This window comes from Electrophorus electricus, chromosome 4, assembly GCF_041902795.1.
Source record: "Electrophorus electricus isolate QZ-2024a chromosome 4, ASM4190279v1, whole genome shotgun sequence".
NCBI classification, from domain to species: Eukaryota; Metazoa; Chordata; class Actinopteri; order Gymnotiformes; family Gymnotidae; genus Electrophorus; species Electrophorus electricus.
The window spans coordinates 9,231,277-9,258,973 of NC_137500.1; the positions used below are offsets into that span (position 1 = coordinate 9,231,277).

The following is a 27,697-nucleotide window of genomic DNA, read 5'->3' on the forward strand; positions in this document are numbered from 1 at the left end:
AAAAAGAATTGAGGGAGGAAGAGGGAGAAAATGAGACAGTCATCAATAACCTCAAATTCATATGTCAGTCACAACTTGCTGTAGATCCATATAAACAAACCAAAAGCTATAAAAGAACAAATTTTGTAATGAATATGACAAAGAAAAAGGATGAATGAATGAGAGTGAAAAAATAACAATATATTTCTTTGCTTTTCACATTTAAGCAGTTTAGAATGTCTACACAATCTCTGTGGCCATGAATAATGGAGTAGCAGTGTTATTCTGAGAAGCTCACTTAATTGTAAAGTGCATTAGGAAATAAAAAACAGTTACTTGGCAAAAATAGCTCTTGTAGAAGATACGCTATTTTTGCCACTTAGCACCAGGAAGTAAACATTACAGGAACAAGCAAAGCACTGGCAAAACAGGAGTTCTTGTGTGCTTTGTATGTGTGCTTTGTGTGCTTTTTGTGCATATGTGTGTGCATATGTTTGTGCATGCGTATGTGTGCTTTGTGTGTTTGTGTGTGCGTGTATGCATGTGTGTATATGTATGCCTCTGTGTGTGTGTGTTTGTCAGGGCCTACATGCACACACCTCCCTTCTTCTCGCCAAATTGCTTGCCCGCCAATCTGAAGGCCACCACTGCTCGGAAGTAGGCCCGCACCACGGCCCAGCGGAAGGAAGCCACAGGGTCCAGTGCCATCAGGCTACAGATGAACCCGCTGCGACTGCTCTTCAGCAGTGCCACGATGTCGGCACGCATGTGGTCTGTGTTCTTCTCTCTGAAGTCCTGCACACCAGGACAGAGAGAGGGAAAGGAGATCCAGAGATTAGGCCCACGGTCCTCTGAACCTGAGAGTGGCTGCTAAGAATGAATGAAAATGTATACATCACTGATGCAATGCAACACTAATACATATGTACCCATATGTACATGTATGCATATACACATGCACGCACTCATACACACAAGCACTAATGCACATTCTTCTGAGAAAAAGCTGCACTGGATGAAGAGCAGGGATTTAAGCCTCATTCTCTTCATTGCCTTTAATATAGCATCTGAGTTCAAATAAAATATGTCTAATATTGTTTGTGGTTGTTTATGACACATCTGGCATAAAACTCCCCAGCAATGACAAACCAACCAAACAATATGAAATAGTGCCACCATACAAACATCAGTCACAGTAGGAGAACTTTTGTGCTGTGTGTGTGCGCGTGTGTGAGTGCATGCGTATGTGTGTGCATGTGTGTGTGATATGCAGACATACAGTAGGAGTTGCTAGAGGGGGTTGCTCCATGAATTATACTGCCCTGCCAAACATGTGCTTCAGATAATATCACAGCTAGTGAGAAATCCAACCAATGAGATTAGAAAACAGAATTAGGTCAGTGGATAAGGTATGCACATGTGGGTATGTTTCCGTTTCCTTTCTCTTACCCACACACCCACATACACAAACACACGTCGACCCCACCCCACACACACACACACACATACACACACAGGCCTTCAGTGGCTGAATCATACAGTCCCACTAAGCCAATTCCAGGTAACATTAATTAGAGTTAAGACTGCAGTAGGCAGGCCCATCCTGGATGAGCTGGCACTCACTTTGACGCTGTACTTGACTTTGCCAGCATAGTGCCGTATAATGAAGGCGGGCTCCATGACTGTGGGAAACTCGATGTAGCTGTTTCCTTCATGCTGCCTCTTAAACTTATCCAGCAGTGTCTGGTTAGTCGCCTGGGGGAAGCTGCAGAGGTGGAGAATAAAGCATCAGAAAACATACTGCTGGTGTTCTAATTACCTGCATTTCGCAGTCGGACTGCTGATCTGGGATCAGGCTGAAATCTTAGGGAATAGTAAACTGATTTTGGCATATGTGTGAGAATGGCCTTAAATTCTCTCTTGCTTCTGCTGATTCGTCATGGTGTGCTCAAGGACAACACACCTGCGGGGCTGAGATGAAATGGATAACCACCAATTACCCTGTTTCCATCAGTGAATGTAATCTGATGGCCCATTAGCGATGGTCGCTTTAAACATGATGCTTTTAGATGGCTCAAACACAGAGTTTTAAGTAGCTCTAAGTGCACATTGGGCTCACGCACTTGCATTCCTCGTCCAGTAGGTGGAGTAGTGCTGTGGGTTTCTTGCTGATAAGGTTGATGCAGCTTGTGTTGTCGATGTAGTCGATCATGTGCCAGCTGATGCCCTCTGCACGGTACTCCTCCTACACACAGATATCAGCACACAGTTACTCATATGAAGAAAGTTAATTATGTGACTCATGTTACTCAAGCCTCTGTCCTGAAAGCTCACGTTAGCAGAGTCAGCCTCTAGGCCCCAGTCTAAGGACATATTATGTGCTATGCTGATTTTCTTGTTGCCTTGGTTCCCTCCTAAAAATGACATCATTATCAACACGGCAACATTTCAGGTTATCTGAGCTACTGCCACCAAGTGGGTGTCCTATCACCCCATCATCCTGTCCTTTCACCCTATCATCATGTCTTGTCATTCAATCTTCCTGTTCTACCATCCTATCTTCCAGTTCTATTACCTTATCTTCCTAGCCTATCAGCCTATCAGCCTGTCTTATAATCCTGTTCTTTCATTTTATAATCCTGTCCTATCATCCTCTCATCCTGTCCTGTCATCCTGTTCTTTCATCTCATCATCCTGTCTTATCATCCTATCATCTTCTCCTTTCATTATATCCTCCTGCTCCATCATCCTATCATCCTGTCCTTTCATCCTATCATCCTGTCCAGCAGTGGGGGGCAAAAGCCTTTTTGGACAAGGAACCGCTGGTGGGGCAAGGTAGACCAGGCACTAACCACACGGGCCCTGTACTTGTGTGGGTGAGTGGAGCGGAGTGGAGTCTGTTGGGAGGCTTTGTGGATGACCCCCCTCACACTCCAGCAGCTCGATCTCCATGATGGTTCCCACTAACAGCATGAACAGCGATGAACAGCGATGCACACCGCACTCTCTAACAGCTAAGAGGTGTTAGCCAGGGAACAGTGTAGTCTCTGTTCGCGTTTGCAAACAGCGTGAGTGACCCCTGTGCACTCTTCAGAGCAGGAGGTGGGCGGGGCTCTCGGCTTCGGACTGCGGCTGTCAGCACGTCAGTCTGCTGCTGGTGCGCTGCAGTAGTGCATGGAGAAGAGGCCAGATGAAGGAGTGGTCAACAGTGGGGGCGTCAATACTGAGCTAGGCCCCACAGCCTGCGGCAGGGAGCACTGGGAATTTGTTCTGGCAGCTGCTTAGCGTACACATGGGCTTTAGATAAAAGTGTGTGTGTGTGTGTGTGTGTGTGTGTGTGTGAGTTAGAGAGGCAATACTTAATGGCTGTGCTTTTAGTAGCTAGTAAAAAGGCACTGACCAGAAAATGGTTACAGCCAGAAAGACTAAAGATGACTAGAAAGAGGTAAGAGATCTACACAATGGATAATGGATTTCTTTGGAAATATAAGATAAGCAGCACTGGAATAAATAAATTCAATATTTATCAGGAACCGAGAACAGATTTTATAGTGGGAATATATATAGAAAGAAATGACTGTACAATGTTAATTGGGGGGGGGGGTTAAATTTATTGTCTTTTTTCTCAGACTGCAGTATTTTTCTCTGAATATTTAGAATTGATTAATGCAGAAAGAAAGAAAAAGGTCAAGAGCTTTGTTAAAGAAGACATGCAGTGAGCTCTGATATGCTTCTCATGCCTCAATAAACAGAAAATAAAGCAAACGAGAAAGAGAGGCAGAGGAAAGAGCACCCTGCTGCCTCCACCCTGCTGCCTCCACCCACTACTCCTATGGATTCCTCTGCACTGTGGATCTCTGACAAAAGAATCGTCAGGCCATGCCCACCATGTATCAGACACAAATACAGCCAAACGCGTGCAGATACACAGATGGACAGATACACAGACGTGCGTGCTTCTAAAGACAAAAAAACATGAAAACAGGAAGACAAAGCACTCTTTTCTGAGGTAAACCACCAACAGAGTTTATTTTGGTGTAGCCACAGCATAATGGGTTTCGGTGTCTCACTCCACTGTCACGCCATCAGACAATCACCCTTATACTATTACAACTAATTCCTTCAATGTGTGAACATGTGAACTAATATAGTTTATCAGTAATGGATAATAAATGGATCATCTTAAACTTGCAGCATGAAGCTGAATAATTTAAAAGCTGAGGAACCATTGATCTATGCTGTTCTTTTCTCATTGCTTGTCAGATATGATCAGAGGCTGAACTGGGATCAGTGCATGTGGGAGACATGCTGCTAATTATGCCTGGCAAAAGGCATCACTTATGACAACAGTGCAAACAAAGCAAGGGATCTTTGACAGTTTAAGCAACCACAGAGATGCACGCACTCTCACATGCACACACACACACACACACACACACACACACACACACACACACACACACACACACACACGCTCACTTTTTAACCACATGCTACAGTTAACGGGACAATAAAACATCGCCTTTAAGCCTAACAGAAGTGGGAATTTAATAGACTCCAGGTCTATCCTGTAGTGTTTGTGTGTGCAGTATATCTCAATGAGGTCTTGATCCTGTAGGCAGCAGAGAACACGTGTCTGGTTACCATCCTTTCAGGGCATCTCCTCACTTGCTAACACTTAATTTAAATCCTGATGCTAACAAAGTCTCCCCAGGCTAACAAAGGAACTGCATACACTATGAGAGCAAATATGTGAAACAGTAGGAGAATATAATAATAAAAGATTTGTTCTGAGCAAGAAGTTAAAACTGAAACTCAGCTGACCTCACCATGGGAACACACACAGATTAAGCAGAACCAAATGTATCGGGAGTGGCTTCACATTTAAAGTGGCTGATGCAGAATGTGCAAGATTTCATGAATTGTAGTGCAAAGATTTGTGAGGAAGTTCCGGTTCCCCGTGATGCCACTGGTGTGTCACAGTGATTGAGAAATGAAAGCTCATCAAGTCAGTACCACTGGGTGGGTGTGCCTGAGTAGTCTAAAGTAGAGTTACAGTATGGAAATGTATTAGTATGGAAAGCGAAGAAAAAAAAGAAACAAAATCTCAATAAGAAGAATAAATACCAAGGCTTTGGTTCCTGAGAACCAGAGGTGCAATCTTCAAAAATCAAAATCATGCATGAGGTCCAAAAGTAGCAGTGACAACACTGACGTATTGGCTGAGGTTCACTGTGAAACATGAAGGACCTCTGAGTCCGGGGTTATCACGAGGAGCAGGACAGCCAGCTTCAGAAAGAACATTCCCAATGACATCAGCTCTAGTTCAGAGCAATGTGGTGGAAGAGAGAGAGAGAGAGAGAGAAGAGAGAAAGAGAGACAGAGAGGGGGGGGGGGGGGGTGAGATACACACCTGCTCTAGTTTGAAGATGTGCTGGTTGAAGTAGTGCTGTAGTCTCTCATTGGCAAAGTTAATGCAGAACTGCTCAAAGCTGTTGTTCTCATAGTCCTCAAAGCCAAAGATATCTAGCACCCCAATAGACAGAATCTGAAAGAGGAGACAAGCTGGAATTATATTAATGTGGATTTTATTTTCTAAGACAACATATTACTTTGTATAGAAATAATAGTAGCAATTTACTGTAGTCTATAAGATCCAGTTAAATTTCATGCACATTAGCCCATGACGATGTATTAGTTACTTCACAATTATTTAAAAGAAAAAGTCTTCACATCTAATTATTCCAACTTCATTTGAAAAAATTTAAATTATTTAAAAAGAAAAAATAAACAGGACATTTATCTAAAATTTGCTTATTTTAGAAACTACAGTATAATACCAGCTTTCCCAAGCCCAGTTCTCAACCTTCCTTTGTACAACAAAGACATGGCAAAAGAAAAAGCTTAAAGCATTAGGCAAACCTTGACAGACTACACTAAACACACAAGTCAAGAATTTGATGCCACAAAGGCAGTGCCAACACCTCCATGACTGGGGGGAGGGGAGATGGCCTAATCCACAGGATGCCCATTGGGCATAACTCACCAAATGCCAAAATACACAGACCCCCCCCCCCCCCGCCCCCTTATTCATGTGAGAGACAAAAGAGGGAATAATGAAGCGAGAGAAGCAGAGAGAAATCCACAAAATAAGTATGATGAGGAAGCCTGCAAATAAAAGCTGGTCGTCAAACTCCTGAAATCATGATTGCAAACAAGAACACAAATTCAGTGCTAAGTAATACATCCATTACAGTCATTTAGCACAAGCCTGACTAATCATCGGCCACTACTATACTGCAAGATGGACTAGTTTATTACAACAACCTATCTCAGAACTCTGGGCTTTTTGCATCATATTTCGTATTATTATTGACCATGTCATTACAGTAAAAGAGAGCTTGTAGCTTGTCCTGGGTAATAAAGAGGAATTACACAAGGATAAAGTAGAAGGGTGATCAGGAAGGTCTTACACTGGCAGAGTCTTCTAGGTCTTTGTTGTTGAGAAGAGCATGATTGGTGCGGAAGACTATCCAGTCAAAGAGAGCGCCATAAAGAGATTTAGCCATGGAATCTCTTACTGTCCCAGCCTAGAGTAACACAACCACACATGTGACAAGATCAAGTCCAATCAAAAAGGTGAACTGCACTGTAAGATGAATCAAAGGTCAAGTCATTAAAAACGTGTAACGCATGAAGGAACTGCTGTCAAACCTCTCAGAGAGCAAATGATGACTGGATCTGTGTGAGGGTGTTTAATATAGCATGATGCAGATATATGCTACCCTACCTCCAGAAATGCAACAATAAAAGAAGGTGTGTGAGAGAGAGAGAGAGAGAGAGAGAGAGAGAGAGAGAGAGAGAGTAGGGCATCTGTTAGTATCCCATTACATTCTGCTGCTGGATATTGATGCAGTTGTGAGATAACACACCATCAATATGTATTGTCACATCAGGCACGCACACACTCACACACTCTCACACACACACACACACTCACACACACACACACACACACACACACACTCACACAGACTCACACAGACTCACACACACTCACACACACTCACACTCACACACAGACACACGCAGAGACACACACACAGACACACCTTTCTGGACTGCGATCAGCAGCATACATCTACATAGTTTTTTGCAGGAGAAAAGTAAGATCAAAATTTTAAAAAAGGTAATAAAAATATGAAAGAACAGAAGAGAAAATAATAAAATAAGCAATTTAATTCATTTACAGATTGAACTTACATTTTCCTTTTATGGGACATTTTATAGTCCTGGTGTAATCTCATGTGTGTTTGCTATTATTTTAACAATGAAAAGAAAAGAAAAAAAACACAAAACCTCTCTGAATTTCCCAAAAAGTTCCAGCTCCTGTGTACTAACTCACACATCACCACTACTCTACATACTTTAGACCTGCTTCAGTCAAGCAGCTAACCTCGCCATCTCACTGCGGTCACGGAAATGGCATGACCACAGAGTGACGTTCAACACAAGTACTCAAATACAACGTGGCAAGAGGCAATGGACTTTTTCGTCTCTCAGAAGGTAGATTTTAGACCCATTTCCTTCTTTTCACTGCCATCCTAGCACTTTCTAAGCCAACAAGATGAACGCCTAAAACAATAAGTTGTGGGTTTACTGGGAAGAGGTGTGAGTAAAGCACTAGTGATTTCTTCTTGCATGCTGTTACGATGCCACAGTGATGGCCAGTGGAGGGTTTGATACCAGTAGCTTTATGTGCACCAGATATGATTCCAGTAGGTTTAAGTGCATCCAGATAAACAAATCACCACCTGATGGGTACATAAAACCTCTCTCACCAAGAGGTACACATACTAAGCCTCCACATGCCAGAAGTAAAGCATACCCTCCATTTAGAAAGGATCAAAGGAGTGCTAAAATAACACATGAACTCTAAAATGAGAACTTGAGCACATGAGGTTGGCTGAAAGGATGTTTAGTAGTCCAAGACTAAAGATACAGACTGAGCGTACATGCAGTGCAGTCTCCCAGCAGAGCAAAGAGATCATCCAGGGTAATCGAAGTCTGGAGAGCTGAAGAACTCTGATGTTTTTACTGTGTGCTGTGCTGTGTGTGCGCATTTCAGCACGTGCGTATACACCTGAAGCTTGGGTATGTGTAATGGCTGTGATAAGGTGCAACACAATGACATGTGTAGTTTTGGCTTTACAGACTTGCAGAGAGATGACTCAGGTGCATGTAGGACTTACACTAGGCACTTCACTTCCTGCTCCATTACTGATTTGTGTCTCTTGTGTTTTCAGCTGATCTCTGAAGAAGAGATCTGCTACATGCACCCAACAGTGGTACATAAATCGCCCCTTTACATCTCGTTTACAACATTTAAATCATAATTCAAAAATATTTCAGTCACTAGGCTAGGGCAATAATGTAAATTTGTCTCAATGATTACATTGCAAATTGATACTGTCATGTTACAAATTCAGTAAAGAAGTATATGAGCATTAAGGGGCCTTTCAGTCATTTTAGTCATGTGACCTTTCATATAGCTACGATGTAAATGAACTCAGTGGGAGAGAGACTGAGAATTAAAAGTTAGAGAATCTTGATTTTGAACAGGAAATGTTATGTTAAATAAATTAAAAAACAACAACAACATCAAAAAAAAACCAGGCTTTGATTCATGTATATTGTCACGGTGCCAGCCCCCCTGCCGACAGCTATCATCATGCGGCAGCACACGTGGACTTGTGTTTATGTTGTGCTTATGTTTGTCTCAAGTTTTGTTTGTGTTTGTCCACGCCTCCCTCAGGTTGTGGGTCTTAAATATCAGTAGTCACACCACCTGGGGTTGTTATTATGTATAGTTCTGTTTAGGCCCTGTTTAGTTTAGGACCATTGTTGGTCATTATTATGTTACATGGCTTCTTTTGTAGTTAGTGCACTTTTATGTTCGGTTTCTTTTCGTTACTTCCATTAAACATTTCAGTTGGAGACCTGCACCTCTGCTTCCTCCTGTTTTGTCTGCACTTTCTTCTCCTGTAACATATAGGTCTCCAGTAGTTACTGATACAACATTTTTAGGAACACAGATTACTTCAGACATGAACATACTTCCACCTGGTAATCATCTGGTTAATTTTTCAGATGCTTCAGTCGAGAAACCAAGATTTAGTTCTACTACAGTTTTACTGGTGCTCTGCTGAAGTTCTACTAGAGTTTTCTGCTTCTGCTTTTTCCATTGAATGTTCAGGGACATAAAATTTAAAAGCTCTAGTTGAATCTTGCTCTCATTTATTCCACAGGATCACCAAAGAAGAAGACTTGGCTATACCAGGAAGACACAAAGATATAAAGAAACCAATACAAGAGCTTTGCTTCCCTAACTTTCAAAATAATGAAAAAGGTTCAGTGAATTTGAACCTACAGCAACAGGCATAAACTAACACTGTCAAAGTGTCAAATTTCACTACAAACCTGGGCCTGTGAGATTTAGCAGTATCTCATTCAAATGTTATGTCCCTTACCCTATTCTGTAAAGAACAGTTCTTTGTATATATACTAGGCCTTTATGGATGTTAGAAAAAATCTGTTGGGGTTAAAATTCTAAAGGGTGGAGCTGATAGGCCAAGAGATTGTAGACTAGCAATTTCAATTTATACCTCAGCCAGTTTATAAGGTACAATAAGTCGCTCTCCCACGGTCACCGTCTTCCGTGTAGTTAAAGCTTCGAAGAGCACCTCTTCCTTCACCTGTTTAGAAAAGATGGACAAAAGTAACAAAAATAACCAGAGTTAATCCATGTAGGCTCACACTTATGGTCTCTTCATCTCATGATGAGGTGACTGGGAAAGAAGTCTGCAGCTGTAACCCCCCAAACCCAGAGACTTGTAGGGGACTGGCCCAGTGCACATCTGCAGTCCGCAGGCCAGGGGGTCAGGGCTACTAGGAACAAAAACATTTAGGATGAGTGCAGTGTGCTGCCTTGGTTCCAATAAAGTTTTTTTTTTGTCTGAAAAGGTACAGACAGGCATTCGAGCCATAATTACCACATGGGTAGGAACTGTGAATAGGGCAAGAATTCAGACTGCATCCAAAATGCAGTTTAGTGGTAAATAAACTGATATGCCATTTTGTAAATGTTTCAAAAGTCTATTAATATTCATTCTGTTTCATTATGTTAAATGAATCCATACATTTTCTTGCCATGGCATTGAAATCTATTTTCTAAACCAAATCATTCACTGAAATTGCTAAGTTAAATCTCAGTATAAGCATCACTTCCAAAACCAGGGCCCAAGGCATCACGAAATAACATGCTGAACATAAAGCAGTTGTTCAGCTCAACTAAAAGCTGAGTAAGCATAGCTGAGCCTGCCAGCTAAAATGAACCTGTGAGTTGGCCAAGACTGAACAGAGGACTCCTGAAACCTAGTGTGGCCTTATCAGATGGCCTGCATTATTTGCTGTGTGGTCTGTGTACATCATTATAAGTAGATACAGCAATAGTACTTGTTATTAAATATTTAAGTTTTTTAATTTAATCTGCAAATATTTGAACTGGGCTGTGGTAGCTCATTGGTTAAGGTACTTGACTTGTAATTGGAAAGTGGCTGGCTCAAGCTCCACCACTGCCAAGATGCCACTGTTGGGTCCCTGAGCAAGACCCTTAACCCTCAATTGCTGAAGTTGTACTCAGTCATAATTGTAAGTCGCTTTGGATAAAAGTGTCAGCTAAATGTAAACTTAATCTGAAAAAGCTGAATATCAATCAACTGCGTTACAGTTGGTGGAGTGGTCTCAAGCCTTTGCTAAAATAATTTTTCATTAAATATCTGTCTGTTTCCTTCTATCCCTCCAGAATGTGCCCCAGACACAGAATAATAAAATTATAAAGGTATAGTATTACAGCAGTGGTGTTTTTGATTTCTTTCCATTATGAGTCCATGTTAGGGTGAGACCTGAAAATCTGAATGATCAGCTATACTTTTGTCACACTTTCTCCAACACAAATGTCCAAAGCAACATGGTCTTAATGCTCGATTACGTGTTCTGACAATGCTCTTCCAGCACAATTCTCTCCAGGACCTGGTCAGAATAATTATAGACTAGAACCTACAAATTCTGTACCAGACCTCACATATAATGTCTGTTCAAAGTTCCTTTTCACATATTTTAAAAAATATATTTTGAAGAACAAATTATAGTGGATGAAACTACTACATATAATCTGGATATTATTCTACTAATTTCCATAAGAATTAATGAAAATCTCTACTATTGGTAATATGCAGTTATTTTTTAATCTTTCTTAAGAAGTAGTGTCTAATATGAATATATCTAAAAATCTTTCCTTTCCAATTTATATTCCAATTTCAAGTAGTGTAATTAATTTTAAAAGTGTCATATCATACAACATAAATCTGTGAATTAAAAAGACTTCTGAAAGAAAAGATGATTTAGCAGGTTAAATAATGGATTGTAGCTAATATCTGATATCTTGACAGTATTAAACACATCTACCCCTAATAAGGGATCACGCAAAGCTCGCCCGGCACATCTTACCTCCAGCAATTCAGATATGGTCGGAAGCACCTCGGGGTTACAGATATCAATGGAGTCATCCCTGTATGTCTTCTTCTTATAGCGGATGTTCCCCAGAAGCAGGATGGCAGAGAGCAGAGAGAAGATTCTGCCAGAAACACAGGCGGCAATGATTCAGTAACTAAAGATGGAGAGCGTGAGGCAGGACGCTGGCATACTTGAGCCGTCACCTGAAACTTAAGTAATAATCTTCTTTTCTACATCTAATTCACTGAATATTATAAGTAATCCAACTACAGAAGAAACAAATGAAGCACTTTCTGGATGGCCTGGTAATTAGGCAACAGCTTCAGTTTTGACCTTTTTAGAAGGAAAATGTTTTTACATGAATTGTACTTGAAGCTGAACATCCAAACCCTTGACAGGGTAGTGTGTCCACGTGGTGTGGTGCGTGTTCAGTGCAAGATGCTGAGGTCAGTTGTGCCTACTGTTTACGGGTGGCTGGCAGGAAGCCCACCATTTCCATGGCCAGCTGAAGTCTCTCAAAGTCATGCTTCAAATCCTCTCCTTCCACGGTGAAACAGTCCTAAAAAGGTCAAAGACGCTGCATCAGAACAGCCTTCCAAAACTTCCACTTACTGCAAAGGGTCTAACATTCCAGTGCTTTGTGGTTCTCAGAAAGACAAAAAACTGCAACATATCTATGGTATGTCAAATAGCCTCCACTTGATTTCAGCTTCTCAAAGAGTTTGAAAACATCAATGAAGTCTCCTTACAAAAACATACAGTAATATATTAAGGTATGGTATATGGAAATTTTATTTGGAATTTTATATGGATATGTTATCATAAATCACAATTTCTGTGTGGTTTACATATGTAATATGATGTCTGTTGTGGTGAGATCTATGTGTTTTTGGGATAGCCCTTTTGGTGAATGTGTGTGTGTGTGTGTGTGTGTGTGCGCGCACGCGTGCGTGCGTTCATCTTGCAGACTTAGCCCAGAATTCCTTTTGACACTAATGACAGCTTAGTCGTGCCACATGTTTCAGCTTTTCCAAGTGAGTACTTGTATGTGTGTTTGTATGTGCATGTATATTTGTATCGGTGCTCATTGTGTGTGTGTGTGTGTGTTGTATCGGTGCTCATTGTGTGTGTGTGTTGTATGGGTGCTCATTTTACTGCTTAGTGTATCATTATTCCATAACATGGCTCCTGCTAAAACCTTCAGTTCTCTGTGCTGAGGTCCAGGAACCTCTTTACACCTCATCTAGACCCTCCCATTTCCTTCTCCAAAAGCACAACCAATAGCCAAAGAGGAAAAAATGGTTCTCTAAGTTTGTATATGTTCTTATTCCAACTGAAACAATAATTTACACTTTAAAGGACCAAGAATAAGAATTATATGCTGACATACTGCTTTTCACCAGTGAATTGAAAACATCTGATACACTGAAAAACCCTTGAAAAACAAAGGTTGTGGAGCTGGCAGAGGGAGTTGGGGCCACTGGCCAAATACCAAAACCTTAACACCAGAGTATCACTAAAGCCCACTGGTCAAACACAAAGTCTTAACACCAGAGTATCACTAAAGCCCACTGGTCAAACACAAAGCCTTAACACCAGAGAATCACTAAAGCCCACTGGTCAAACACAAAGCCTTAACACCAGAGTATCACTAAAGCCCACTGGCCAAACACAAAGCCTTAACACCAGAGTATCACTAAAGCCCACTGGCCAAATACCAAAGCCTTAACACCAGAGTATCACTAAAGCCCACTGGTCAAACACAAAGCCTTAACACCAGAGTATCACTAAAGCCCACTGGCCAAATACCAAAGCCTTAACACCAGAGTATCACTAAAGCCCACTGGTCAAACACAAAGCCTTAACACCAGAGTATCACTAAAGCCCACTGGCCAAATACCAAAGCCTTAACACCAGAGTATCACTAAAGCCCACTGGCCAAATACCAAAGCCTTAACACCAGAGTATCACTAAAGCCCACTGGTCAAACACAAAGCCTTAACACCAGAGTATCACTAAAGCCCACTGGCCAAATACCAAAGCCTTAACACCAGAGTATCACTAAAGCCCACTGGCCAAACACAAAGCCTTAACACCAGAGTATCACTAAAGCCCACTGGCCAAATACCAAAGCCTTAACACCAGAGTATCACTAAAGCCCACTGGTCAAACACAAAGCCTTAACACCAGAGTATCACTAAAGCCCACTGGCCAAATACCAAAGCCTTAACACCAGAGTATCACTAAAGCCCACTGGTCAAACACAAAGCCTTAACACCAGAGTATCACTAAAGCCCACTGGCCAAATACCAAAGCCTTAACACCAGAGTATCACTAAAGCCCACTGGCCAAACACAAAGCCTTAGAGTATCCTTGAACCCACTGGTGAAACACCAAAAGTCCAAACACAACCTAACACGAGTGTACTGCTGTATCCCACTAAACACCAAAGCCCTGAAACCAGTGTATTGTGACAGAACCAGCAAGGTTCTTGCTGGCTTTGTGAGCTCTGTTCTTTGCGCATATAAAATATTTCGAAAATGCTAAGGAAATTAAATATATGCACATCTACACATTTTACACAGAAACCTTGTAAGACAACATATCTTCATACAAGGACACTGAAATCGTTTATTTTCCCTGCTGTCCTCATCACTCTTTTTTCCACCCTCTGTTTCTTGTTTTAAAACACTGCCCAATATGCGCAGTTGCAGTGTGCCACTGAATTAAAATGAATTAAAAAATGAATTAAAATGCATACAACAGAGTCTTAGTCTGAGGAGGACTAAGAACTCAGACCTAAGGAAATGGCTGAGATGCCTTTGTATTCACAAGTGGTCACACAGCAGTGTTAGACAGGCCCTCTCCAGTGTCCTGCAGCAAAGCGCTCGAAGCCAGGACACGGCAGGAGCACTGACCCGCATGGCCCATGGCACCAGTCTCTCGCCGCTTGAGGTGGCTCCTGCAGCAGTCACTGTGTCCTGAGCAGTAGTAAAGATCCCATTCAGAAGCACACAGCTGGCTGTCCAGACACAGGCAAGCCACAGGGCAGGGAGCCCCCAACTCCTGTCCTGGAGTTTAGATTTAACCCTAATCTAACATATATGGGAGCAGGATGGATAGACAGGGATCAAGCCTGGAACTGGAGAAAAGTGTAGTGTCAGTGGTGATTTGCTACTGAATAGCTATTTTAGTCTAGGGTTTGGATTAATATTGGACTGGAAGTAGCTTTGTAATATAGTTTTTGAAGGTCTTCTCTAGTTCCTGAATATTATATATGGGTGTTTTGGAACTATACATCCTCAGAACCAGAGGAGGGGCCCCACACCACAGAGTACAGGCAGTACTGGTCACACACAGGACTAGCCAAAGCCAACCATGGTGGAAAAGAGAGATTAGAGAAGGAAATATTCCAACATACATAAGGAATACACACATTCAGAGACAATACTGACCAGCTCGCTCTCATAGACATTTTCCCAGTGTAGTCTGTGGGCTTTCTTTGTCATCTGGAAGTAAGTTAGAAGGGGTTAAGAGTTACAGAAACACATTCTCTCTATCACACACACACACACACACACACACACACACACACACACACACACACACGTCCAAGCATGCACTCTCAAAAAAATGATAATAAAATGCATGTGGATGTGGTTAGATGTGATGGAAGATGAATGAGAAAACATACAAACAAACAAATTTACAGATATTGGAACCATAAACCAGTTTTATACCCTTTCTAAACACAACTGAGATGGGAAATGAAAGCATGTTTTATCCACAGACTCCAATGACGCATGATGGCTCCAGACTCTCACAGCTCACTCTTATATATTAGTTTTACTGTAATTAATGAATAATTTGCTGTAATTACTGATTAATTTGCCATCAGATTAATATCTGAATGCATGAGCATGAAGCGGTAAAATGCATTTTCTGTTCATTTTAGTTTCCTAAACAAGGCTGCTAATAAAGACAGAGTACTCTTGTAGTCGTGTGGCGTGACGCTGCTAGTGCGATCCAGGCTGGAGTGTGCTACCTCGAACCTCAGTTGGGTGCAGTAAGGAACTCAACTACACTCCCAACAGCTCACAGCCACAGTCTGATTGGCCATGCTGTAGTCTGGCTGGCTGGCAGCGTGAACATGACAGGCTGCCATATCGGTACTGTCTTCAGTGAGACAGTGGAAGAAGGAAGGAGCTCAGAACAGCTTGGAAAAGGCGGGGAAGGGGGGGTTCACAACTGCATAGCCGTCCGTCAAGGCTGGGCGGACGCTTAAACAGCCAGCACGCGACCAACTGCCCGCCAATGACTATTGCCATGGCAACAGGATCACCCAGCAACAGGGAGCCTCATCCAGTTCTTTGTGTATGAGGGATAAAGGGGGATGTGCTACAGGGGCAAACATCTGGGTTATGTGTGTGTGATTGAGTTTGGGGGTGCAGGGGCTGCAATTCCCTCCTGTCTTTAGGAAAGAGCCAATAAAGGAGAAATGAATGAAAGAACAAAGGATTTTAATCCACTCTGCGATGAGCACTGGAGGAGCGCACGCTTTCTGCACGTGCAGGCGTGCACGTATGTGTGTGTGTGTGTGTGTGTGTGTGTGTGTGTGTGTGTGACCTTGTGTGTCGTTCTCAGCAGAGATAAATGAAAGTAAGAGGAGCGAAAATTTCCAAGGAGAAAGAAGAATGATCATCAAGCAAAGCCTAAAACGTGTACCACATGCAGCCTGGCTCAGCCATGTGTGCCATCGTGCAGGGGAGGTGCTGAGAGGGGTAGGCTCACCTGGTTGAGGTAATGATACTCCTCTGGTTTCTGCAAGTGGAAGGCTTTTCTCTCCTCCTCACTTGCTCCCGCCAAAAGATAATAAAACACGTGGTAGTTCCTGTGAAGGAAGAGACAAAAAAGACAAAAAAGAATGCCCATCATAAAGAAAATTACCCAGTCACAAAAGCAATTCAGACTGAACTGAGCCCTCATGCATAGATTCCAACCTCAGTCCTGTTCACTGATAGAGCAGTGTTGAGATTTCATTGTCTTATGTTACATGTATTGGGTTTCTATTAGCATATTTCAACATTCCTAATAGGGAACAGTGTATTTTATGTATTTAAAAATTAATTACATCTAGGGCACACCAATTAGAGTACATTAAAATGTTCATAATGAAATAAGAATTAATTAATGTGAAGTCACACCAACAGACTTGCAGTACACACATAAAGTCAGTGTAGCTTACCTAAGAACATACTAAACCTTCATGGATGAAAAGAAGTCTGTATATACTCAACAGCTACATATAAAAATCTCTCAGCATATGCCAGCCTCTAAATTTGCATCAAAACATTACCATCTACAAAATCCTGGACATATGCAGACTGTTCACAGTCTGCAAAATCCAGCAAACAAACGCTGGCATGGACATAAGCTTGCATGTTGCCTTTCAGATCATAAGATCTCTGTCTTTCACAGGCATTAGTAGGGAGTCTGGCAGCTCATTTAATGGATGCCATGCGGTTGTGAGGAGAATCAGACAAATCCCTGTGCAGCTGTGCACAGGGCTGCCAGGGAGGTCAGAACTTCTCCCGTTCTCATGCAGCACGGAGGCTGGGCTTCTCACACCATTACTGCGGACCGAGGATGCAGGCAGAGACTGACGAAGGAAAGCTATGCCTGGCGAGGGGCGGAGAGTTGTGGCGCATGTGTCAAGAACAACTACCTGCAAATGGTATAAGTCTCTCCCTCTCTCATTCTCTCTCATTCTCTCTCTTTCTCTCTCATTCTCTCTCATTCTCTCTCATTCTCTCTCATTCTCTCGCTTTCTCTCTCATTCTCTCTCATTCTCTCTCATTCTCTCGCTTTCTCTCTCATTCTCTCTCTTTCTCTCTCATTCTCTCTCTTTCTCTCTCATTCTCTCTCATTCTCTCATTCTCTCGCTTTCTCTCTCATTCTCTCTCTTTCTCTCTCATTCTCTCTCTTTCTCTCTCATTCTCTCTCATTCTCTCTCATTCTCTCGCTTTCTCTCTCATTCCCTCTCTTTCTCTCTCATTCTCTCTCATTCTCTCTCATTCTCTCGCTTTCTCTCTCATTCTCTCTCTTTCTCTCTCATTCTCTCTCTTTCTCTCTCATTCTCTCTCATTCTCTCTCATTCTCTCTCATTCTCTCGCTTTCTCTCTTCCCATTCCCTTACATAAAGAAGAAATAGAAGGGAGTAAGGGACAGATATCTCATGATCTTACCTCTCATTGTGCTCCTGATAGACCAGTCTAGATTTCTCTAGTAGATATTTCTCAACATAGGCCCTGGAACATCACAATTTTCACACACAATAAAAAAAAACAAACAGTAATAAATCATATAAGTAGTTTATTTAGGACACACCTAGAAAGAGTAAGCGCGTGGCACTGTCTTACCCTCTCACCATGCCGCTCTCTTGGTAGTTCACCTGGATGAACTTGCCGAAGCGGCTGGAGTTGTTGTTGTGGGCCGTTTTGGCGTTCCCAAAAGCCTGAGCACAAAAGGGGAACAGGTACTTAGAGCAGAAACCAAACCCAAACAGCAGAGAGAAAAACAAGGAAGTGAAGGTGTGGAGTGGACCAAGCAATATGCGCAGCAGAATAGAACTGTGTTTGTGGTGAAAGTGTGCATGTGTGTGTATGTGAGTGTGTGTGTGTGTGTGTGTGAGAATGTGAGTGTGTGTGTGCGTGTGTGAGAATGTGAGCATGTGTGTGAATGTGAGTGTGTGTGTGTGAATGTGAGTGTACCCGTGTGTGTTTTAAGAGCTCTTTGCCATGTTTGGCTATTATGGCCATGGAGACTACATTGGCCGTACATTTCTCCACTAATATGAGGACAGGAATTCAGCTACGCTAGCCATTCTCCCATCAGCCACAGCCTCACTGGTAATGCAGCAATGCATCGGACATTAACAAGTATACACAAATTGCAGAGTGGGAACATATCAAGGATGATACCACACAGTAGCTATGAGCCAAATGCATGTGTGCTTGTGAGCACTTTAAACTGTTGCCAAAACTGAACTTCCAGAAAGCCCAGCACAATTTAACACCTGCGGTACCCATCCATGGCCATATCCACACACACACACACACACACACACACACACACACACACACACACACACACACACACACACACACAGACACTCACACACACACACACTTGCTATTGCTCTGGTTTCCCTGCCAAAACCAGAGCCTTACCCATTACAAACCTAACAGTAAAAGTAGTTTTAGATAAGTCAACATCTCTTATTTTGGGCTTAAAAAGAGTTATGATGCCCTAGGAAGGATTTACACAACTCTAATGAAAGAATTAACACCTACACTAAGTAGCAAAGCAAGTAATGTGGTCTCTCAGCCAAAGAAAACATGTGCCGGCTCCTCAGACGCCTTGCTCTCTGTACACCCTGTCATCATCTGCCGTGTACTGAAATATCGAAAAAGAAAAATCCCACAAAACCACTACACCCGGTTCTCCTTCTCCTGCACTGCCAGCAAGCCCCTCTGCTCCGAGCCAGTGAGCCCTTTTCAATTAACACTTTATGGTGTGTAACCCTGGGGCCCTTCTCCAGTGCAGACCTGTTATAACTCTCACACCACTGCTCCTCTGTTCAGTCCGCAGGTCATGCAGAAATATGTGTGCCTCTGAGAACTGAAAAAAAAAGAAAAGAAAAAAACCTGTTGGAGGGACATGGTAGAGAATTAGACAGGATGCTGAAAGCACAGGGTCCATAACCAATGCAACAACACCAAGACACCCAGCCATGCAACTCCCATGGCTTCATCAAGCATCTTGATATGGATGTTATCGTAGCAACAAAGCACATGCTGTCTACAAAGCTCTCTATCCATTCAGTTCAGTGGCAGATGGTCCCTACTGCCTGTGCACATACTCCTTAAGAACACAGGTGGGTGAAGAAAGGAGACATGGCCCTGAGAACATGTGGTAGAGTTCAGGCCAACGCTAGCACAGTCCAACACAAGTCCCCCACATGAGAGAGGGAGGATTTAATAGCAGGGGAGGTGTGAATGTGAGGCACTAGACCTGACTGGGGAGGTGAACTCTCTAGAACCTTCCACAGGCATGACAGTCTGCTGAGACCCATCAGAACAGGAGCACACTGTACTGTGCTCTCACCAGGTTCAAACTGTCCAACTGGGACTAAACAGGCCAGACAGTCAGTCAGAGGAAGAGAATTCCAAAAACATATGCTGACATGCTGCAAAAGCACAATTCCTATCCTGGAGTTGAGGATTAGAGTTTTAATGGGATGAGCTTAGAGCTACTTATTTCCCAATAGCAGCAAAGGATACAGTCAACTGCAGTGTTGAATTACAACCTAGTACCTATGCGGTCTGTGCTCTGTAGCAGCCTGATCAGCCTGTTAGTAATAATGCCCAACAGAAATCTGCCCAGCTATTGTTAAGGCCACACGAACAACAGCTGTTAGCATGCTCGATCGCGGACAAAGGTGCAATTTCACAGGCCCATGGTCAGACAGGGTGGAAGGTGGTCTAATGCCGACTCAGCTAGGGTTTAGTGAGCATGTGGATCCAGCTCTGTCGGACCTTACATTAGAGGTATGGTGTAGAGTAAAGGATGGCTGTGTTACTGAGGGGAGCAAATTCTTTTGTGGCAAACCACAACAATACTTTTCCTAAAAAGAATGAGGGACAACACAGAGGATTCTAAAGCAGACAGCCATTACCAATCTCCATACCAGAGCCTATATTCATCTCATTAGCTGCCTAATTTAACAACAGACCTACATTACAGATTAGTTATTTATTTAGAAACATTAACTTTGGAGTCTATGCTTTTGGAAACACAGTAAGCTCAGTGTAAATCAACTCAATAGCTTTTTTGCTTCAGGATAAATGTCTTTTTACTAGGGCTGGACTAAATAATTTAAATGCTTTAGATAGTTTTGTTGTGTTGGCTTTTGACTCTCAATTCAGTACAACTGAAGGAAGCTATTACTAAAAAAAAAACAACTAAATGAAAAATGAAAAACTATTTTCAAAAATATACTAAACTACAGTGCATTTTGTCAGAAATAGCATTTAATGCTTCTACTACATACACGAAAAACAGAAAATGGAAAATGTGGGACCTAAAAGAACAGCAGGGTTTAGGGTTAACACATCACAACAGGCATTTGGAGCTTGTAAAATAGTACTGGGACAACCATAAGTTTTTACATTACTCTCCTGTTTTGAAACACCAACATCAAATAAGCAGAAGCTCTACACATGGTCCCACATGAGCCTTAGAGAACATCTCCTACCCATAGCCATTTCCCAGCCCTCTTGAGGACAACTGATCATGGCATGAACACAGCACAAAATGGGTCAGACAGACACAGAGTGAGTTTCTCACTGACCCTGGCAGCCCAGAAATGATGGGCTGAGCCTAATTCCAGCTCTGGGCCATAAGTTATTCAAAGAAGCAGAACTATGGTGAGTGATGAGTGCTCCCAGTGGGGAGACAGCAGGCATATGTGGAGCTCAAGGACATTTGGAGGGGGAGAACCTGCTCTCTGTCTCTCCCTCTCACCCTCATCCCACACAACGGCAACCTAATGAGTGAGGACAAGCTGACCATTCCTACAAAAGGACACAGGAATGGGGACACTAAAAAGTGAATAATGGAATGGATGTTGAGCTGAAGGTGTTGAGGGAAAAGTAGTACAGATCAAGAATATGTAAAAGGGGAACTGAATGTTAAAGATATTGGGAAATCTAGTGCTATAACACTAGCCATGTTGGATATGATGTACATACTTGTTGTAATAGAGGAAACTCTTTGCTAAAAGAGGCAGCTTTAAAGTGCTCAGTTTCATGACTCAGTAGGGGTGAGTCCTCATTGTGTATTTCAGACTGGACTTACAGAAACAAAGAAAACAACACCACATGACTATCATTCTTTGAAGCCATCATTAATGAATATGTCAACATCCAACCTATTCACTGTTTACAGACAGGTATTAGAAAGGCGTTCAGATCCTGACAAGCACCATTTCTGATGCAAGAGGCATGTGAAACACAGCCAAGCTTCATTTTGTGAATATGATGCATTCCAATTGGCCAATGCTACCCACATTTCTGGGAGACCGATTTTAAGGTGTTCTGAGTTCACATTTAGAGTGTGAGGTTGGATGGTGGATGTGAAGGGCAGGTACCAGCAGGCTAGAGGCAGGTGGCAGGTTTGTGGCTCTGTGCTTGGGCACTGCCATTTGGAAGGCTTCTGGCTTCTCATGCTACAATCTAAGGCTGGGACATAGCTGAGAGCAAAAAGCAACAGCATGCACCCACTCCCACTCCCACACACACACACACACACACACACACACACACCCACGCACACACACACACCCACGCACACCTACACACACACACACACATGCGCTTGCACAACCATACACAGGACAAGAGGTGCTTCTCTACGACGTTCTGCCATGTGGGAGTTTCACTTTTATCTCTTCTGTAAACTGGGAGAATTGAGTGTGTGTGTGCATGCGCATGTGTGTGTGTGTGTGTGTGTGTGTGTGTGTGTGTGTATGTGTGTGTGTGTCTGTGTCTGTGCGCTCATGTTTAGGGTGTGTATTTTTGATCTTGAATGACAGTTAACTCTTGCTCTTATTAAGTTATTTGGAAAATCATTTACCATTCTTTATAACCAAAATACAAATCTAAAGACACTTAATACCAATTTCAGTGGTATTTAATCACCCACGAGTATCCTATCATTTCAGATATGTTTGTCTATTGTTTCATGGTGCAACCTTCCATAAGGCCATGTGTACTCTGGAGGGAAGACTTGAGGAAGGAACAGATGCTCAGTCAGCTTCAGTAGCCTTGCCTGCATTCACTAGAATAGACCACGCACAACCACAGCTGCTTAACAGGCCAACTGAGCATCTACCTAATAGGCCGACTGAACTGCTACCTAACAGGCCAACTGGGTGGCTACAAAATAGGCCAGCTGGGTGGTTACCTAACAGACCCACTGAACATCTACCTAACAGGCCAGCTACTTACCTGTTGCATTAGTGGTGCAGCCATAGTCAGACTTCACTTCTAACAATTACAAATACACATTCATAAAAGGGTAGGTAGAGTAAGTGAAAAGCATGCAGATCACATTGGGATACTGGAATGGTAATCCAATTTCCCGTTAGTACAAACTATTTACCCCTTACCAAAAAAAAAAAAGGCTCAGGCGGAAAAACAGGGCTCAGACAGTTGGCCGCCTGATGCTGAACTGCTTGGAATCTCTAACACCTCCACAAATCTGTCCTCTGCCTTCTCCCCTCCCGCAGTCTCTAGCTGTTCCATTAGCATCCCACCAGGTTTGTGCGAATTGCCAGGATCCGTCTGCTGCACTTAGTCAGCTTGCATCTAGGACGAGGGAACGGCAGAGGAACATTCAGGAAGTTGCAGGTTTTGTGCCAAACGTCCACTGGAGCTAAGGCACCTGTGCAGCAACATCTCTACAGGCAGCAGGAAACATGGAGAGCCGGTGATCAGCGCGCATGTGAGGAAGCTCGGTTCCTCCTGCCTGTAGTACACGTGAGGAAGCTGAGGTTGTCTTGCCTGTAGTACACTTGAAGAACGTCAGCTCGTCCTGTGTGTTATAAACGTGTTCAGCATGTTGTCCAGCTCCTGGGTGTTAGAGTGGGAACCCGTGGGCAGTAAGCTGCAGTGAGGATGGAGTGGCTTCTGGGAGTGGCTAAGTGATGAGTGTGAATAGCTGTGGAAGGTACTGAAGCCAATGATGATAAACAGGAGGGTTGTGGTACAAGCTTGAAAATGGTTTAGCAGCCTCGACATGAGATAGGTGGGGAGAAGAAAGCATGATAAGGGGAGGTTTAGTGAAGGTGTCTTGATAAAAATAAACAAATACCAGGACCTAACCAGAAACACTGGAACGTAATGAGATCAAATTACAGTGAAAAAAACAGTAACTGGGATGTCACTGGGATGATTAGGAATTTTTCTACAACAGTGAAATTTAAATCAAATAATGAATTTTCCCTTTTTCCATGAATAGTTATAATTTCTTATCCTTGTTCTCCCATTTTTTTGTAAAACATTCATGCCAATAAGGTAGTGCTGGAAAAAAAAAGAGCGAAACAGACAGAACGGGAAAGTTAGAGAACGAGAGAGAGGAGAACTTACAGAAGCACTGGAATTTAAATAGCTACACTGTACTGTTGGGCAGCACAATCCATAACAACAAAGACCAGCAGAGAGCTGCAGGAACATGGCAGATCACAGAATGCCAGCACAACTCTAATGTAACTCTAATGTAACTCTAATGTAACTCTAATGTGCATCACCAGCAGCCATAGCTACCCTCCCACACTCCCCCCCCCACACACACACACACCCACACACACACCCACCCACACACATACCCACACACCCACACACACACACACCCACCCACACACCCACACACCCACCCACACACACACACACGCACACACACACACCCACACACACCCACTCACACACATACCCACCCACACACACACACACCCACACACCCACCCACACACACACACACCCACACACACACATACCCACCCACACACACACCCACCCACACACATATCCACCCACACACATACCCACCCACACACACACATACCCACCCACACACACACACACACGGATAACATTGGGTAAGGGAAGGCTTCATGGTAAAATGTTTGGATTTTGGCACCATTTCAATGTCTCATGTCAACAGAGCCTGAAATAAAACAGATTTGTACAACCCACTAAGCATACATGCACACAAACACATCCACAAACAGTCACAAACACATACCCACACACTCATACCCACACAGACCCACCCCCACCCCATCCACTCCCACCCCACCAGACACACACACACACACAGGCAGAGAAAAGGTTACACAATATCCAGACTTTCACCTAATGAAAAGCAGAGTACTGAAAGTTTTGACTGTGGCATGGGGGCTGAGGGACCACAAGCAGCTAGCATTAGCACTAGGCTAACATGTGGGAGGGGTAGGCTGCTACAGAAGAGCTGAGATTGCAGCTTTCATTTTGAAACCCAAGAAGCTCTCAGACTTGTGGCACCTGGCCAACACACACACACACACACACACACACACACACACACACACACAGTAAAACATAGCACACATACACACACGTTCTCTCTCTCTCCTCTGTCTCACTTGTTACACAGTGCCAAGTAGTTAAGATAAGTGTATCTTCATCTTTCCACAAATGTTGGCGTTAATGGAGCACTTATATGAGACTGCTTCTTCTCTAAACTAAGACGTTTTGTGCAAAGATGCTACAAGTAAGATGTTTATGAAAATCCCCTTTAATGATATTTAGAAGATCTGGCACAACCTCATTGCTCAGCTACCTCATGTACTGTGAGCTGAGGTACTTGATTAATGTTTCATCTGGAGAGCTGCCTTTCTCTGATGACACACACATACAACTGCAGTATGCATTTTCTTATCAACTTACTGTGCGGTTTTACAGGGGTTTGAGCTATTTACCATTAAAAGCCACCTACACTGAGTTGCTTATCATGGCATGCAAGTGTTAACACTGGAGACAAAAAGCGCTTTAAATTTGACCCACACATCACACGCATATGCAAAGATCTGGAGCAAACTGATCAACTAAAGAATTTATGAACTGCTAACAGATTGCTAGGTGATATGCAAGTGAGGCAGTTAAAGCTTAGGTGTGTGTGTGTGTGTGTGTGTGTGTTTGTGTACAGACTCTGCTGGAAGCATGTGAGGCTGATTCACACCAGGCAAAAGAGCAAATGAGAATCTAATTACAACAGCTAGGGCTGCAATACATTGCCAAACAATGTGACGGTACTCATCACCAGGATAAATCCCACATATTGGTTGAGGGTACAGCAGCCAGAACATGTCTGAGTGTTTATATTCAACCCCCCCCCACCTCCCACACACACACACACACATACACACACACATGTCCAACAGATTCTTTTTACTTTTTACCTTTTCACCTTTTCTAGACTCATCCGCACAAGCACAATTGCCAACATGCACACAGCTGAAACTGATGCCTGGGCTTTCTGCAGAGGTCTGGGCTTTCTGCAGAGGTCTGGGCTTTCTGCAGAGGTCTGGGCTTTCTGCAGAGGTCTGGGCTTTCTGCAGAAAAGAGCTGCTGCTGGGAAAGCTCTCTGGACACTCTCTTGCCGTAAATCACACAGATCTGCACTGGAGTGCGTATGTCACTTGCTGGCCAGCGTATGTCACTCGCTGGCCAGCCGACGATCCTGAACGCTTATGACCAAAGTGACTCATTCCTGCCTCAAGTAGAATCCCTGCAAGTCCCACAGGGCTGTCCAGTTCCAGAGCACCAGCTTAGAACTAACCCTGAGTGCACAGTTCACATGACCATTACGAATCTGTAATCAGCATTTAGCTGAGGTCAGTAAGGAGAGATCAATATTTGTGCAACATGCCTTAAGTAATGTGTTAAAAGCATACAAAAGATTCCAGAATCTAGGAATGGGTTTATACAGAAAGCCATTACACAATAACAGACAGAAGGAAAAAGGGGAAAGAAGCCAAGCTCGTTTTAAACCAGCAAATTCCGAAGGGCTTGTTTCAGCCAAGACTCTGGCTTCTGCTCCTCACCCTAACCCCTCTGGAACAGGAACACATGCACTAAGGGAAGGAAAAAACGAGCCAGACATCAGCCAGGAATCATTTTTTGCTGAGGGAAGGAGACGACCCCTTAGACGGGACAGTCCACCTCTGCACGTGACCAGCAGCTTGTCATGCTGGGCACAGGCTGGCTCACTCCTCTGGACACAGAGCTGATTTGGTCTCTTGTGTCATTAACCACCATTACAGCCTCAGATGGCACCTTTTAGTCTGTGAACGTGTGTGTGTGTGTGTGAGCACAAGCGTCTTTGTGTGTGCGAATTTGGGTGTGCTCGTGTGTGGCCCACTGCAGAAGCGGTCAAGGCTTTGAAGTTGAAGATGACACACTATCAGTGCAATTTACGAGCACATTTAAAATTCTGATCTAATTTCCTCTCTCTCAGTGCTGAAAGTGGATCCTTTTCTCCCCAAGCCCCTTGTGGCACTGCTCATGGCTCGGAGTGAGATGAAAGACAGAGGGTGAGAGAGAGACAAAGAGAAGGAGACAAACACAGAGACAGGGTAAGAGAGAGAGAGCGAGGGAAAGACAGAAGGAGACATACAGAGCGCGAGAGAGGGAAACAGAATCAAAAGAACAAAAAAGAAGAAAGCATGCCTGCATTCTTACACACACATCCGAACAGCGAAGCTCCATACGAGACACAAGGGAAGACAGAGAGAGATGACAAACAAAAGAGAAATGCGCACCAAAAATCCAACCCAGCAAACCGCTTTGATGAGCAGTGTACGATGGTGGTAGTGTTAACGACAGCGAGAGACCCCGTCTTACATTACAGGCGAGGCCAAAGCACCTCCCAACCCAACGCCCCCTGTATGTCACGCTACATTACCATGTTATATGTATCATCATTACTGCAGAGGATGATGGCTCAGGGCTATAAACCATCAAAGGAATTACTGAGGCTTTCACCATAGCCTCTACAGTTCAAATGAGCTGGATTAAAGAGCATGACTAAGGTAACGTCAACCTTCTGCCTCTGTCTGCAGGACCAACCCCGGGAGGAGACGGGCTGGGTCTCGCCTCTGCGCTACCGTAGACGGATCTGCTTCACCTGGAGTGCAGTAAGCAAGCAAACAGGAATCTTGCATTCTGGCTGTTCATCAGCGCATGTGGGACAGAGAGCCCAAAACAAGCAAAGGAGTGTGTATAAGGAAATTTTGCAAGAAATGGAGGTACATTTTGATGTGGATATGTGCGTGTATGTGTGTGTGCGCGCATGTGTGCGTGTGTGGTGTGTGTTTGCTCCTAATGTGTGAAACATTGATCTGTCACCTCTAAATGCGATTTCAATTCACTCAGGGCTTTTTCCGTTTGCCTACCCCCTCAAGCTAGGAGAGTTAGTCACGGTCCTGTTCAACAGCACGATCATTAACAAACTTTGACAGGGACCCCTGGGGACCACATGGATG

General features: G+C 43.3%; 1 protein-coding gene across 12 annotated transcripts in view; it reads right to left on the reverse strand.

The window, feature by feature from the left end:
* The window catches only part of myo9ab (myosin IXAb), a 76,585-nt gene that overhangs the window by 17,840 nt on the left and 31,048 nt on the right, over window positions 1-27,697 (reverse strand). For all 12 annotated transcript variants that reach the window (XM_027000976.3, XM_081712234.1, XM_081712235.1 and 9 more), the window contains 12 exons: window positions 17,973-18,067; window positions 17,799-17,861; window positions 16,345-16,444; window positions 15,009-15,062; window positions 12,015-12,112; window positions 11,548-11,674; window positions 9,645-9,734; window positions 6,453-6,569; window positions 5,393-5,527; window positions 2,103-2,224; window positions 1,603-1,744; window positions 579-774 (listed from right to left, as the gene is read on the reverse strand). In XM_027000976.3, coding sequence (XP_026856777.2) covers window positions 579-774; window positions 1,603-1,744; window positions 2,103-2,224; window positions 5,393-5,527; window positions 6,453-6,569; window positions 9,645-9,734; window positions 11,548-11,674; window positions 12,015-12,112; window positions 15,009-15,062; window positions 16,345-16,444; window positions 17,799-17,861; window positions 17,973-18,067 — 1,339 coding nt within the window. The remainder of the gene's footprint in view (window positions 1-578; window positions 775-1,602; window positions 1,745-2,102; window positions 2,225-5,392; window positions 5,528-6,452; window positions 6,570-9,644; window positions 9,735-11,547; window positions 11,675-12,014; window positions 12,113-15,008; window positions 15,063-16,344; window positions 16,445-17,798; window positions 17,862-17,972; window positions 18,068-27,697) is intronic.